The sequence below is a fragment of the Rhamphochromis sp. 'chilingali' genome (assembly GCF_963969265.1).
Source record: "Rhamphochromis sp. 'chilingali' genome assembly, chromosome: 10".
NCBI classification, from domain to species: Eukaryota; Metazoa; Chordata; class Actinopteri; order Cichliformes; family Cichlidae; genus Rhamphochromis; species Rhamphochromis sp. 'chilingali'.
Window position 1 is genome coordinate 20,359,928 of NC_137937.1, and position 16,614 is coordinate 20,376,541.

Here is a 16,614-nt window from a genome sequence, read left to right on the forward strand (position 1 = left end):
GCATGACTCTGAATGCTGCTGGCTCTTTGCTGTACATGTAGCCCTTTGAGAAAATGGTGTCACAGCGTGGCATATTCTCTTAAAGACAGAACAAGGAGGGCCTGACATAAATCTTTCAGGTCAGGTTTTTAGCTTGTTGGGTTTTTTTCTTGGCTCTGTGTCCCGCATTGCTCTCTGGCTCATCGCTGAATGGTTTAATCTCTGTTTCCTCTTCCTGATGTCTCCCCATAACGGGCCTCATAGTTTGTCTTTCTGTCTTCCGTGAGTTGTGCTTTGTTCCTCTCTATCAGCCTTGTCATCTGGAGAGGTGTACCAAGACAAAACAAAACAACTGGAGCCGTCTGCTCCTTTGTTGCTCTGGCTGGCTCTAACTTGTGGAAGACCCTTTTGGCTGGAGTTAATTAAGCTGTCGAGATTTGTTTTGGAAATCAAACCAGTTTAACCTGCTGTTTTATTCTCCCTCTCTATCTGTTTTCAGCAGAGCACAGCTTTTCACAAGGTTCACTGAAGGTACGCTGTGAAGCGGCAGGGCTGAATGTAAAATGGGAAGAACCTGGGGAAGGAAGGAGGAGAGGGCAGCAGAGAGGAATGGATGTAAATGGAGGAGAGTAGGAGGTGAAGTTGACTTTGATGCCATAGGAATGAGTTCACAGGCTCATGAGCACAGGCCTAATCGCACATGACAATATCGGCTGGTGTGCCAGTCGCAGCACATAACCACCCCGCTGCTTGTGCTGACTCGGGGTATTTGCTGATAAAGCTCTGCTTTCTAGACCATGCTGTATGCACAATGAGGGTGGCCCAGGCAGGCCTGAGGGCTGGCTCATCACAGAACCTGCTTCTATACAGAACCGTGCACTCAACTAAGCCCTTTGGCAGGCCTTGATTATTAAACAGAAAGCAATTTTTGTGATGAATATAGTTATTTTTTCCATTAATCTATTATGTTGCCCATCCAGCCCCATAAATTATTGCAAATGGAAAGAGCCTGGTGAAACTTGTTCCTGAAATGACGCTGTGGCTGTGAGCAGCTCTCTTCACAGTGTGAAATATTCAGGACGGTTATTTTTCCATTGAAATGCCTTTTTTTTTTTTTTTTTTTTGGTGTTGGCTGTCATGGGAACAAACACGGAGCTTGTTCTTTTTGTTTGGGTGTTTTTTTTTTAAATTAATTTTGTTGTTGTTGTTGTTGTTTATGAAATTCAGCGTGTAGTGTGAGGTAAACATGTTGCCCCAGTTTTTCTGTTTGTTTGGTGCACGGGTGTCCTACAAAAGGCCTGACACGGCTGCTGCCGGCCTGCATTCCTTTGCGGCTCAAAGAGGACTAAACTACCCACTGGTGTTGTGTTGACCAGACTCTCAGCTAGATCATTAGTAATTAACATGTGCAGTGATCTCCGGAATTAAAGGGAGGCTCATCTGCTTAGTTCCCTTTCATGCACATTAAGATATCTTCCCCTAGACTCTAAGGCTCCTGCCTAAATAGCTTGTCATATTGTAAGATATTTCAGAAAGGTCAGTGTTGATAATAATGTCTTAATTCCTTTGAGAGGCAGCAGGTCTGCTCTGGTGCTGCCAGTGGTGTTAATGGGGCAGGAATGCAGGGCGAGTGCTTTCCCACGCTGTTAGTTTTCTTCTGCTGGGTGCGTTTGAGATGAGGCTCTGGGCTGGCAAGGCTCTGCTAATGCAGCCAGAGTGCAGACAAATGGAAAGTGACACTTGTGTGTGTAGAATGGTATTTGTGGTGACGCTTTGACTACAGATAATAAAGTGTTCGCCCTGAGGTGATTTCGCCCGGCAAGCACCCCAGATGAAACTCACTTACTCAGAGAGGGAGACAGAAGAGACTGAGAGGGGGATGAAGAGACAGAGGAGACGGAGAGGAGGATGAAAAGACAGAGAGGGGGATGAAGCGTGAGAGGAGCACAAAGAAATGAAAAGGATGGGGAGAAACAAGAGAAAGCGGTGAAAAAAAGATCCAAAGACATGCAGAGGGAGAGTCAATGTTTTTTTATGGGTCAGAGGGCAACGCTATTATTTCAGAGAGTGGTGGGTTTTAGAGGTCAACACACTCAGGCTGAGAGTTGTCCTTTTTTCAGACTAAATTGTGTTTATTCACCTGTTTGGTGGTTTTTAATAAGAAATCAGTTAGCTTGAAGCTAATTCTGATTTATGGATTTTATTGATGAATTGCTATTGATGTTATTAAAGAGAAAAAACATCAGTTTCATCGGGAGGGTAAAATATTAGAATTAGTTGTTAGTGGGATCTGTGTGTGTGTGTGTGTGTGTGTGTGTGTGTGTGTGTGTGTGTGTGTGTGTGTGTGTGTGTGTGTGTCTGGCTGGCAGGCCATGTGTACAGAGGAGTCCTTCAGGATCAATCAGTTCTCAGTAATTTCCCCTACAGCCCATAAAAGCCAGGTCTGTCTAGAAGGAGCATGAGGCTGCCACATCAAACCAGCTAATTAATTTTCATAGCTGATTCAGTAACATCTGGCTTTGGAGATAAATTCTAATGAGAAAATGTAAACACGACAGTGTCCTGATGGTATAATATTTCACATTTCTTTGGTAGAAACCTTTATAATAGAAATCCAATTAGCAGTTTTGATTTGGACACGTTAGCCGCATATGTAAAACATTAAAAAACGTGTAACAACATGCGGAACAGAAAGTGAAAAACATTTCTGTTTTTCTGCTGCTCCTTTTCACTGTTATCCAGTACCTGTGGACCCCATCTCTGTATCAGCGTACTGTATTTACCGCACACGTGTGCCGCTTCACTGCAGGCTAAACAAATGACCTCATGCTGCAGTTAGGAGGAAGCCCAGATTAGTCTTTCAGTTTAGTATTTCTTCCATCTGCTTGTGTGGAAAATAGATAGATTAAATCTTGGATGAGATTGTCTTTAATGAAATGAAAGATTAAATGTGGGAGTTTTGTCCAAGTTTTGCTTAAATCTATTTTAACAATTAAATCCATTTTTGACATGGTGCCATGCCTGCGTGCCTGTGAAGGATCAGTGTGCAGATTGCTTTAACATTCTCATTATCCGCTTTGCTATTTGTGAAACATGTTGGCAGGTTAAAAGCCCAATATGCAGTGCAGTATGGTATCCCCTGTTGAAATATCTTGTCCAGCTACTGCTTTTATTTACATAGAAATTAATTTGATTAGAGAAATAATTTTCTTGTAAGTTTGTGTGCGATGTTTGATAAAGTGACGGCAACTGGAAACAAAAAGCTGCGTTAAATAAACCGATTTTGATTCAACAAAGTCGTATTAAAAAAACATCCAATCAATAAGTCATGAAGTATTTAGAAAAGAGTTATCTGGTGAGCACATTTTTGTTTCCACTGCCTCACAATATGCATTTGTTTGATGATTGTGATGACACAAGCAGCTGCTGAATTCAGACAGCTCTATCCTCTGAGAAATCATTGCAGTGATTGATTTTTATCTTTGCAATTATAGATAGCAGAGGCCTGACAAATAATTGCCTGGATTTTTTTTTCCTTCCCTGTGTTGTTGCACAGAAAATCAACCTTGAGATGAACAGAGAGAGATGAGTGCTTGTAAAAAAAAAAAATGCTTTTTTGATATCAAGCAAGCAGCAGGGTTTCCTTTCCCCTCACGTGCACTTGAATTGATTAGTACTTTGGTTGAGGGCATATTCAACATGTCTGCCCCCCTGCAAGGCTGCTCTACCCTGTTGATCAGTGGCTCATACATGAGCTTCCTCCGCTCTCTCCCTCTCCTCAGGAAGCTCCTGTGGGGCACCGAGGCTTTGATTGACTGGCGGCTGAGTCCACAGGACGCCTCTATTATTATCATCTCTACCTCGGCAGAGGGGCGGGGGTCTATGTCCAGGGGGTCTGGACGAAAGCCCCTGCTTTGTGTGCCCGATAGTCAATTAGAGGCAGCGCTCTGCCGGAGACGAGTGGGATGCAGGGTTAATTGCAGAGGACCAAACAGCTGGCTCTATCAGGGCCCATTGTGTTTGCAGCAGTTGTCACGGCAATTGAGGCCTGGCTGTAATCGCTGACTAATCAGCCTTGTACCAGATGACACCTCCATTAGCACAAGGCAGGTATTGTTCAGGACGTGAAGCTGCCTCTGGCTTTCCCCAGCCTGCCCATCCTTTTACAGCAAGTTAAGGGACGCTGATTCTATCTGCTAAGAGATAAACAATAGCCACAGGTCAAGGGTTCCTTCAAGGGACAATGCTGTTCAGCCTGCCCCGTGCTTGACAGGTCAAACCTTTTCCAAGCTGGGAGATTGTGATGTGAAGGATTTGAATTGCCATGAATTATTAATTTGAATAAATTTATTACAGTGAGATTAATGGCTGACTGTACATTAGTGCAGGAATGGGCTGCGAGAGTGTGGAAAAGGAGCATCCCGCCAGCCCAGTCCTCAAAAAGACAACCCAGATAAATGAAGAGCAAAGGCGAAGAAAAGAGGCCCAGCACACATGAGTGCATATAGGTTTACGGTATATATGCTGAGTATTTCGAGGACGTGCTTTTACTTAATGTGGACTGTCATTATGAGGGGAAATGGTTCCCAGCGAAAGTAGCGGGTGCTGAACTAAGACTGACCTCTCGCTTTCTTTCGTCTTCCTGGTCATCTCTGTTCCTGTAGTTTGCCCTAACCTCATCACAGGCTGCTCTGTTTGTTTGGCCGTAGTCTGAGTGTATTACACACTCGTTGTTCTGTGAAAACCTAATTGCAGTTCAACCAAATGGTCCTCTTCCTTCATCTAAACAAGCGCTCTTCTCCCCTGCTCACCAGTGTGCATGGTCAGAGGGGATCAAAGCGTGTGGTAAGTAGGGACGTAGACTTTGCAGGAGTGAGTGAGGAAATGCTGAGGGCTTTTTGATGTTTTGGAGCGTTTTCTCCGCTAATAAGAAGAAACTTCTCCAACCTGCTCATAATTTTAGAACACTTGGAACACTAATAAATGGGAGCAAGGGCATCTCAGGCAGTTCTCTCAGACTTTTTCCTCCGCTTATTCATTTAAACCTCTAATTAAAATGCAAAGCATTCTCGTGGTCCTCTGGATTTGGTGCTGCACTCTCGCACAGCCTCTGACTCCCTATCTCCTCTCCTTTTTTTTGCTCCTCTCCCCTGCTACCCCTCCTCTTTTCACCTCACCTAACTCCATGCTCTCATACTCTCTCTGTCTGCCTTTGCTTCTTGTGATCAACACAATTTGACCTCTCACTTGGAAGAAGTGCACAGAATTTAATGGATTTTTTACAGTCTAATCTAACCAGTTCCCTCTTTATTGCTGTTTTGTACCCAGTGGACCTCATCTTTACCAGGCCTCTCCCCTCTGCCGCCTCTTCCACCGTCACACCAAGAAAATTAGTTCATCAGAATTCAAAATGTACTGCTGGCTAATTAAAGGAGTGTTAATTGAGTGTTCAGAATTGGGTACCCCCTTCACCAAATGCACACAGACACACACACACAGAGCAATCACACAAAAAGCACACACGCAATCACAGTGACAGCACCGGGTACACCAAGGACGTTGCGCTTGGGGAGTTTCATGCCAATCAAAAATGGAGAGAAAGGAGAGTGCCCATCCTCCAAGTGAAATGGGATTTCTAGATCATATCATGGCCTATTGCAGCTCAGTTCAGTGCTGTGCTGCCATGTTATCCAATCCCTGCCTTGCTATCTCTGTCTGACCGCTGGAGAGTGGAGCACTGCACAGATAGCCCCTCTCTCACGGCGTGCATCGTGCTAATGAGGGGTGGCATTTAGAGATGTGCTGCTCTGACACATGGGCATTGTGTGCCAGGCACTGGGTGATTAAGGACGAAGGTCAGCCCATTAATTGCCTCCCTGCCATCTCCGCTCCCTGGCGCGTGATCTCTCAGTACTAATGCATGTGTTTGCCTGAGCTTTTATCTAATCTCCAATGCAGTTCAATCACACTATGCTTGGTTTGTTTACATTCCTTTCATGTGAAAGTTTTTTTTCCGCTCTTACTTCTTTTCAAAGCAGCGCTTGCCCAGGTTTTGCTGTTCATTTACTGTGAGCTATTTCATGTGCTTGTGAGTGCACATAGCCTCCTGCTCTCAGGAAGGGAAATAGCATATTCTTCCATCCCCAGGGGAAATAATTAATCCTTACAAGGCTGTCGCATGTTGAAATGAAGCGAGTGTGAAGCATTTAGCCCAGGAGGCATTGCAGGCTGTCGCCCGCACAGGCACCTGTTGTTGTCCCTGCCCTACATTTCATGAGAGAGCGCTGAGCAGAGGATAACAACATGCTCCACTGATGGCAAATGAGACACACAACTGCCGATGCAGGTGTGTGTATGCATGCGAATGTGCCTCCCCCCATTTTTTTCCCCCTGTTTTTCTGCATGATGTTTGCATGCACGACCACGCTAGAGAGTGTGCACAGGTGCAGGAAACCCCCCCTCCCACCTTATGAGGAGGTAAGGGCTCGCACAAAGGAGGCAGTACTGGCGGCCTCAGAGGGTGTTTATCAGCCCGCACCATCTGTATGCTGCTGCTCATTGCTATGATCTACTGCAGCCTAAACCAATAAGTCACAGAGCGCCAGCCTAAAAAGAGACTCACTCCTTTAACCTCCATGTCCTCACTTATAGACTTACTGCTCTGGAGGAGAGAAATGCAGAGACCCCGCACATCAAACACACAGTGTGAATAACAATGTGTGTATGAGAGTGAAATATGCTCTGGTTTGTGGCCATACTTAGGCTACTGTAATCAACTTTGCTATAAAATTTTTACCGTGGAACTTTTTAAAGAGGAAGCCAGAATCAGAAGCATCCAGATGCTCATTTGCCTCCTCCTCCTCCTCTTCTTCCTTTATGCCCATGGGTTCTAATAACCGGAAGCCTTTGTGGAGCTGAGATGGGTTTTGTAGGCCTGAAAGGCCTCTAATCCCTGTGGCCTGTGAAGTGTGAAACCCTTTGATGCCAGGTTGGTGTGCCAAAGGCTCTGCCTATTGACAAACAAGGGCCAAGCTGGGAAAAGACGGAGGGAGAAGGCTTTCTCCTCTCTCTCTCTCAGAAGAAATGCAGGCTCAGGCATGGAAAATATGGGCTCAGTCAGTGAGAAGGAATAGAATTAGCCACCCTTTAATGAATTTCCTGGCTGTTTTTATAGTTTTTTTCCTCATGTGGCAGTAATTAGGTGGAATGATGGGCATACTGCAGCTGGGGGCTTATAGGGGCGGCAGGGCACAGGCCCTTGATATGCCTGAAAGCCAAGTATCTTTCCTCATTTAGACCATGTGATGATCAAAGATGTTTTTTTGCCCTCATGTAAAGATGATCAGAAAAAATGCTGCCATCCATTTGCATGTGGACCAGCAATGTGCTTTGAAATGAGCATGTTTTTTTCTTCTGAGCAAATAAGTCTTCTGTCAGTTTTCCTCTGCAAGTCAGAACATCAAAGCAAATGGCACTGCTGTCACCAGGGAAGCAGGGCTTTGCCTCAGTAAGGTTGGTTAGATCTTAGATAGGCTAGCCTGGCATACTCAGACAAGCCCATTAGAATGACACTCTAAATTAAAATTAAATAATTAATGTCAGCACTTTTTTTTTTCTTTCTTTTACAAAATTTAAAGCCTAATTTGATGCCATAGAGTTTCTGATCTGGAAAGCATGTTGCCTGTCGGATGAAACAACACGCGTATAATAGTTCAGGCACTAAATTTGGCTTGGAATATTCACAGTTTCTCCAGTCTGCTGTTAAATTCCCAATTTATTTCTTTTATGATATGGATCTTGTAGATTTAATCATTTTCACAGTTGGAGACCCATAGGGTTTTTGAAATGAACTCCCCATGCTTTCTGTAATGGGAGCAAAGAAATGAGAATTGTGACTACTTGGCTGTGGAGTCTCTTTAAAATGATTTTGCAATCGGAAAGCAAATGGAGTGAGTCCTAGTCACAGCCTGCACCCTGCAGACTGCCTTGGGTCGCCAGGACATTTGCTGACGGCACAGTTATGGCAGTTAAATTTTTGTGCATTTTGTTAGCTTTTGCATAAAAAAGTCATTTTTGAAGGGGTTGCAAGTCATTTGTGGCAGCTGATATATTGCTTGTAAATTGAGTTCTTTTCCCACCCCCATACCCCTTTTGTTGCACTGAGCTAAGTAGCCATGAAATTGCCTGAATAATGTTGTTTAAATCCAATCTCACTGCAGTGCCTCACCTCCGTGCCCAGCCCCCCCCCCCCCCCCCCCAAAACAATGACACATGGTGGGGTTTTTAGAAATTGCATTTTTTCCTGTTTGCCACCTCAGTTCACAATGGCCAACCCTTGGTTCAACGACCGAGGACCATCGCCAGTCTCACTCAACACCAGTGTCCAATTGATTTTTGAAATGAGTGGTTTCACTGGTCAAACCTTAGAGAGAATTTGGACGTAAAGTAAGAGGAAGACATTTGCTATGCTGGCGTCTATTTATCTTTTTTTCCTGTTCAATCAAGCATTTTTGTGTAGTTTTTGTAACATCAATTTATATTACAAGGATACGGAGGCCAGCTTTTTACTTCTCTAACCTCATACTGGAAATATTTCATTGTCACGTATGAGCATACCATTTGTAAAACTAATGTTTGATTTATTTCATCACTGAGTTTATGTTTTTCTGCCTTTTTAACAAATACTTTCAGCAAAAAAAAAATATCACTCAAGTATTCTGGACTTGGCTCTGCTCTCATGTAGTTCACCTTAACCAGGCTACTAATTCCCCATGGATTTTTAATAGGTTTTTGCTAGGGCCTCTCATGTACTCCTGGACTGAATAAAAAATGTGAAAATTCTGTGGCCAAGGGTAAGACCCAGTAAGTGATAGCACTTATAAATCTCAAATGTGCCACTGCAATTAAACAAGCTTTTATCCCCTCCCCTTCATCCCTCCTTGCCTGGTATCCAAGGCTAACCCAATTCAATGCTAAAGAGAGTCCGAATTAATTTCACAATGCACTGATTTAACAGCGCCTAAGGTACCAGGCTTTGACAGAATGAGTTTTTAAAAAGATCCATTTGTCTAGGGATGAACTTCCACAGGAGGGTGAGAAAATGAGATGGGAGGAAAGCTCAGATGGAGGACGAGAGAGAGAACGCAAATGAATGCCAGCCCTCATTTACAATTTTCAAACTCTGTGTGGGTTTGCTCTGAAGTGTTTCTGCTGTTTGTAATCTTGTGTTATTCGCCTGCTCTTGTGTCACGATGACATCTTTTAACCTGCTTTCAATCTAGCCGTGGTGCTGCTGCCAGATCTTACTATTCCAGGAGAACAGTGGTTATTACAATTGATTGACCCGGCTTTGTGAATGCCATTGCTGTCAGGCTCTTTGATATTTCTGGTAATTAAACCCCAGGTCTGCTGTTCGCTTCTTCTACGGGCATTTGTTCATTTAAGTCATTCTTTTTTTTCTTCTTTTTTGTGTCTTGCAGGTGAACTAGTAGTGCCCACACACTCCCCTCGCTACCCCACTGCGGCAGAACTTGATGCCTATGCTCAGAAGACAGCCAACAGCCCGCTGTCCATCAAGATCTTCCCCACCAACATCAGGGTTCCCCAGCACAAGCACCTTAACCGGACTGTAAATGGATATGACACCACAGGCCAACGCTATAGTCCCTACCCACACCTCCACACAGGGGGCTACCAGGGTCTCCTTGCTATTGTTAAGTCCTCCTCCTCGTCATCGTCATCATCGTCAACATCCACCTTCGTCTCTTCAAAAGGTGTTCTCAAGAACTCCGAAGGCAGACGGACTAAGCTCTCTCCAGCCCACATAGCTGTTGCCCCATACCCGCCCCCTAGTAGTAGCACTTTAGCCAGTGGCCATGGCCAAATGGTATACCACACTGGGCCCTCAAAGCCTCCAGAAGGCCCCAGACTGTCAGTGCCCCCAAATGTCACTGTAGCTGGCTCAGTGATCCCTGTAACGGGGGGCCGAGGCCTGGCCTTGCCCACGCAATCCAACCTTCCCTCCATTCAGAGCATCATCTACCAGATCAACCAACATTGCCAGGCCCAGGCTCTGCAGCAGGTGTGTCAAGGGGCTGCCACCGCACCATCGAATTCCAGCCCTTCCAAGCAGGGCGCGGCTGTCATGGGGGTCTCTTCTAACTCCTCCGGTGGAGGCTATGTGGTAGGAATGGGTCCCCAGGCTAACATGGTATATACAGGTCAGGGGCTGCCGGCTCAGAACTCAGAGGCGATGAAGACTGGTGTGTACGCAGATGGTATGGACTATATACTATGGCAGAAGCAGCAGCAACATCAGCAGCAACAGCAGCAGCAACAGGCTGTGCTCCGCATGTACAGTGGAGGCAGTGGAGGAGGGGGCGCCATCAGCAAGTCCCCGGAAACTTGTGTTCCAGGAGGAGGGATTATGGGTGCCCAGGTGTCCTCCTCTTCTTCTAGACCTTACCACCTGACTGCCAGTGCCAGTGGAGGAGGCGGGCTGGACAAAGTCAGCTCTTCCCCTTTGAACTGCGTGGGTATGCACGGAAACTTCTCAGTGGGTCAGTACTTTGCGCCGCCGTGGAACAGCGTGCTGGTGACACCTGACAGTGACTGCTACAATCCCCAGGAGCTTTTGGGCACCTCCACCGGAGGGCCGGCCACAGGGCACAGAGAGATGGGCTACCCTCACCACCATCACCACTATCACCATCACCATCACCACCCTGCTATAGACAGCGGGGGAGGTTTGTGCTGCAGCCTGCCCAGCAAAAGCTTGTGCAACACGTCTGTGCTGAGCAGCAGCTTGCAGTCTCTGGAGTACCTGATCAACGACATCCACCCACCCTGCATCAAGGAGCAGATGCTTGGCAAAGGCTACGAGACTGTGTCTGTGCCACGTCTCTTAGACCACCAGCATGCACACATCCGCCTCCCTGTTTACAGATAGAGGGGGAAGTAAAGGAAACGAATCAAGAGTTGTGAATTTGTGAAGATTCTCCAAGTTTAAAAAAAAAAAACAAAAAAAAAAAAAACAGATGTTTTTTTTGGGAGGGGGGGCAGGGGGTTGATGCGAGTGCCACTGCTTTAACTAGTGTGGGTGCTTAGAGAAGAGCAGTTGTCGTGCTGTGTGGCCCTAGGTTTGGTGGTTTCAAGGTAGGCTGTGGAAATCCCAAATACAAAAAGTGGTAGTGATTGCCAGTGGGAATGAAAAGGGATTTCATGATTCTCCTGATGTTCCAGCTTGTGGTTTGCCAATAGGATTTTGAATTAATTATATTTTTGGTCTCCTGTTTTTGTTTTGTTTCTTGTTTTTGTTTTTTTCTCATGCCTGAACTTGTTTTGACCAGAATCATAGCTTGACATGAAGTGCATAAGCCACTTGTATCCCCATTCTAAATACTAAGGATGAAGCTACTGTGTAGGTTGTCACTGAAATGGTCACAAAAGGGCCAATATTTAGGGCTGCTCTCAAAATCCAAACTCTGTAACAGTACACACACGTGAACACGTACAAAAGACAAAAAAACAAAACATGTACTGACAAGTGAGAAGACTATAGGCTGTACTCGGGTGTTATGTACAAGGATCATAAGGTTGAGTTAAAAGGCTAGTACGATATTAGTTATTATTGCTGTTATAATAATTGATACATAAATTGCACTGCTTGAATTTTGTTAACTTTGAAGTTTGGAATTGGGTAGTTTGGATATGATATATTTAAGAAACTTGAAAAACTTGAACCTATTTTTTGTTGTTTGATATATTTGTAGGTATATTATATGTATTTGGCTGCTATGGGGAAAAGTGTCTCAAATGCTTGCTTTTTTTTTTTTTCAATTTAATTTTATTATTTTCCACTTTTTGTTTTGATGACTTAATAATTTCTCCTCTGGCTGACGTGCAGTTTCTTATGTCCTGGTGTGAGGCATAGTTGCTGCTTTGGTTCTGTAAGAACCTGTTTGGAGAGCTCTTTTTTTTCCTAACCAACACTGGAATCATACAATACAATAAATACTTATTTAAAAAGAAAACATTGCAAAAAAGAAAAAAAAACATTACAAGAAAAAGAATTGTTACAATGAAGAATGTGACTGGGAGGTTATCTGCATAACCTTACATGTATGTTAATGCGTGTATGTGGCTGAGTGCATGCGTGCGTGCTTTGTCTTTTTCTTTTTTAAATTTGTGTTCTTCAAAATCCTCAGACTTTTTTTTTTTCTTCTTCTTCTCAAATTCTGTCATTACAAGATTTTTACCACCAAGACCGAAAGACTGAGTCACCGGTCCCATAAACATTATATCTGCATAATGTACGGGAGATGGTTTGCAAATTCAACCCCTCTTATTTAATTTTTATTTTCGGAGGCTTTAGATTTTCAGTGGAGCTAGAGAGCATTTTCTCACGTGACTCCTTTATGACTGTATTTACAGCACTACAGCCTCTTCATCTGTCAGGTGCTATCATCATGAGAAAGTGGTGGAAACAAATGGAGATCATATCTTCGGGGTGCTATTCACCCCTAATCCTGCAAACAAAAACAAATGAAAACAATCATGCCCTGTCCTCTGGCATCAGATGAAATGAGACTCAAAGCTCACTGCTTTTCATTGTCCATTTCAGCCCCTGGTTGGGATGCGTTTAGCCGAGGCCAGTCTTAACTTGATGATTCAGAGCAGTGAAATATTTATTATGACTGTGAGATTCCCTTGAATGTACTGCACTTAAATTACTGCGATGTTTTATTGCCTAGTGGGACTCAAGTGAAAGAGAAAAATTGGATCAGTGCAGCAGTCCTCTGGTCTTAAATTAGCATTTCTTTTGTCAGTCAAATTTGAGTAGTAAATTGAATTTATTAACTGCAGAGGAAGAAAGAACCAGAGCTTTGTTGTGGGGAAATACTGGCATTAGTCTAGATTTATGAAGTGCAATTATTATGACTGTATTAACATTTTTTTTCTCTGAGCTTACACCAAAAAAAATGTAAACTACAGTTGTCAATACATTCCCAATGTACCACATCCCTAATCCTTATCCATCTTTTGTTTTGAGGTGTAAAATAAATTTCTTTAAAAATGTATTCAGAAGCCACATTTCGGCTTTGAAGTCTGTGATTATTTTTTAACATGTGACCTCTAAAAGGCAGTGGGAAGCTTGGGATATTGTTACAGCAGCTCTGTGAGACCCAGAGTGGAATACGGTGTGTGACATCGCTCGGATAATGTGCTGTAATGATAAACGTAGTAGTAGCAGTGCATTTAGATGATCGTCTTTTAAATGTTTACACTTTGGCCATCCAAAGATACGGGACAGACAGCACTGCTGAAAAACATTAACCGTTAATACTGAAATGCGACGGATATTTAAAAGAAGAAGAAGCATCGTTATGATTTGATCTTTTCCCTTAATTATTAACGATGAGCCTTAAATTTTGAGGTAATGGTGTTCGTAGGCATGCCACTGTATCTGAACGCTGACAGAGATTCCAGTCTAAAGAGTACCAAGCCCCTTGGCTTAAATTTGCACAGTAAGCCTCTTTAACATTCCAGTGAAATTTTTCATGTTGTTTCAACAGCTTAATGCCCCAGCCGCGGTCTGATTCCAGCATATTTTCTGTCTTGTAGAAATATTTTGACAGATTTACAGATACATCCCTTCCCAAAATCCCTTCCGTTTGGCTTCGGCATCCAAGCATTAAACCCTGTCACATGATGTTGAAGTGAAGAGGAGACACTTGAGGCAGTGGAGCTTCTAGTGTCTGGCCTTTCCCACCAGTGGAGGTCTGAGGCACCAGGCCTCTCTACTAATGGGAATATTGGGTGACGTCTGGCTACAGGACACAGCCAGCAGAGAGTATTCATTCAGTCAAAGGGTTGAAATCAAACACCTTTCAAATAGTAAAGGATTTCCTCTTAGATACTGAGAGAAATCTGGCCATTTGAAGCCAACTTCAGCCGAATAAACAGAAAAAATCCACGTGAATACGATCATTTGTCATTTAGAAAAATACAAAGTTAAAAACAACAACAGTTTTATTTAGCGAAAGGTGACTCTGTGCCTTTGTGGCCACCGTTCATTATGTACAGGCTCCAAACTGTCTGTCCCCTTGGTCCTTTACACACATTAATGAGCTTCTATTGATGGGATGCATCTTATCCCTGGAACTGTGGTCCATTCCTCTGTTCCTGATTTGGACAATGGACGCTTAGCCCATATTAGGATAATAGAATTAAATTTCAAATAGATTTGTGCCTGGGCTGATCCAGCCATGGCTCACTCAGCTGCAGAGGCAGAGTGGCATATGGCATGTCATTATCTAAGCCCACCCTCCCCCTGTCCGGGGCCAACTGGGTTCAGCAGTGCTTAAACAAACTGAAGGTTAGGACTGGCTGGCTGGCGTTAAAGAGGAGGATAGAATGGTTTTCTGTGGGTGGGTGAGTGGGTGGGGGGAGGCTGCTAAATCACAGCCTCCGCGGCTTCTCTGAGGGCCTCAGCACTGCACCCTGGCACCTGGGCTCAGAGGCCTGCTTTAAAGGCTGGGCTGTGTTTGATCGAGGGGATTTGTTTTCTGTTGGATTATATATGGTTATATGGTTGTTCTCTGCCTGGCTGATGGGTCCTGTGCAATGTGACAGGTCTCAGCAAAAAAAAACAAAAAAGGGGGGTTTGGAGAGAGGAAAGGATGTGGGCAAGGATTTGGGGGCCAGAGAAGCCTCGAAGCATCAGTAATCAGAATAATTGCCATATTCCTGGTGCCTGGTTGAAGCTTCCCCTATTTGGCTCTGCGGTCACTTATCAGATTGAAGGCCAACTGAAATCACCTCTCTGGCTGAAAGACTTATTGAGCCTCAATCTGATTTTCCTAAGTAAAAAAACAAACAAACAAAAACTTCACTTTAAACTTTTTAACACTTCAACAAATATTTTGTCCAGGAAATTATTAATGACACAGAAATCTCAGTCTGAATGAGGACATTTGGATCTGTAATTTATCGCTGTAGCAACAGACCGATATTGACTGTTAACACATTTTCAAGGGCAGAGAGATGCTCTCACGGATGGCCCGAGGGCAGAACGAAGGTGAAATGACTTATGCTGGTTGTAAAAATCCCTTAGTAAATCCCAATAAGTCCACGAGGACCTTTACCCAGTGTAAAGGTCTAGTTGCATATTATGCGCCTTAAATACTGCTGAGAAGAAAAGAGAGCAGACGGGGTCGTTCAAAGCAGGGTCAGCTCTTTCACTCTCAGAAGAGAGGGAACGGGAGGGGAGGGAAGGACAAAAAAATATATAGGCAGCTGCTCACTCTGTAGAGTCTTGGCGCTGCTCTAATCTACAGATGACAGGAGGGGGAGAAGGCCCAAGCGCCCCCCCACCCCCTTACTTCCACAATGATTTGGTCAACCTCAGTCATGTCCCCTGGCTGCCCTTGGGCCCCTGGGGCTCTCATCTCAGAGTTCTTCCCAGCATCCCTCCTTAACGTTACATCCACAAGGCCATTCCTCTCCATTTGGCTCCTACCTAGCAAGAAAATACCTTAATCAATAGTTCAGTTGGTTTTGAGGAGGCTTGTATTGTTAATCCACCAGCCTTATTGCTGTATTGCACAATACCATTAAAAGATTTTTCTGTGTTTTGTCACAAACGTTGAGCACACTGCTGTCTCTTTAGTGCTGTCTGATAGAACTGGATGGGTCACATGTGAGCGCCGTAGAATTTAAATTTTGTTTTCAGCACCTGTTAAATGCACCGCAAGGTAAAAGATCAGCACAGATGAAGAAATAAATCAGGATCTTTATCCCAAAAGGCACAGCCTCGGAGCCCTTTTCTGAAAGGCAATGCAGCGGGGCATAATTCCAAGAGCGTTTTTATTTCTTCAGCGCCACAAGTATGTATGTTCAGCTGAGAAAGCTTATGGCCTCCAAATATTCATCTTGTTTACGCTGTGGGGATATTGCTGTATCCAATCAAAACTCAAAAGTCTGGGGATTTTGCTTATTTTCTTCCTGATTCCTTTCACTGTTTGTGAGGCTCTCCGAATGTTCCTGTGGACAAACAGGGCTGTTTTTCCCGAACGATCTCAAATGCACCAACGCTGCCAAAGTCTGAGGGTGCCGCAACCTTGAGAAAATAATATATATGGAAATGGGAAATCTATAAAGCATCTCTCTTATTGTTCTCCCTGCAGTGTTGTATTTATGTTTAAAAATGATTTTGTCTCCTCAGGATGAAAATATGTAAAGAATATCTTCCTTTTTTCTTTTTTGGAAAAATTATAATATATGAGACTCAGATTTTGAACTAAGAAGTCTGAATATTTAAAAAGAAAAAAGAAAAAAAGCTGTAAAATCCTTTAGTAGTGGGGTTTTCAACTTTTGAATGTGCCTACAGCCAAGCATCCCAGTGATTGCTTACCCTCTCCAGTTCTGCAATCTCCCCCTAATCTCCCCACAACCATCATCTTCAATTTGCTGAAACTGCCACTGTCCCTCCTCCATCCCAACGATCACAGTAGATATTTTGTCTGTTCTCCCTGCTTTTTGTCAATCTCAGGACTGAAATTTCTTTATTTTAAATGTAGATGGTTGGTTTTCTTTTGACCTCTCGTCTCTTATGTATTATTGTTTGACATAAGT

The 16,614-nt window shown here is 43.8% G+C and overlaps 1 protein-coding gene across 1 annotated transcript in view; it reads left to right on the forward strand.

Annotated features, from left to right (window-relative positions):
- The window catches only part of fam222aa (family with sequence similarity 222 member Aa), a 55,506-nt gene extending 38,892 nt beyond the window's left edge, over window positions 1–16,614 (forward strand). The window contains exon 3 of the mRNA XM_080893644.1: window positions 9,459–16,614. Coding sequence (XP_080749770.1) covers window positions 9,459–10,927 — 1,469 coding nt within the window. The 3' untranslated portion in view covers window positions 10,928–16,614. The remainder of the gene's footprint in view (window positions 1–9,458) is intronic.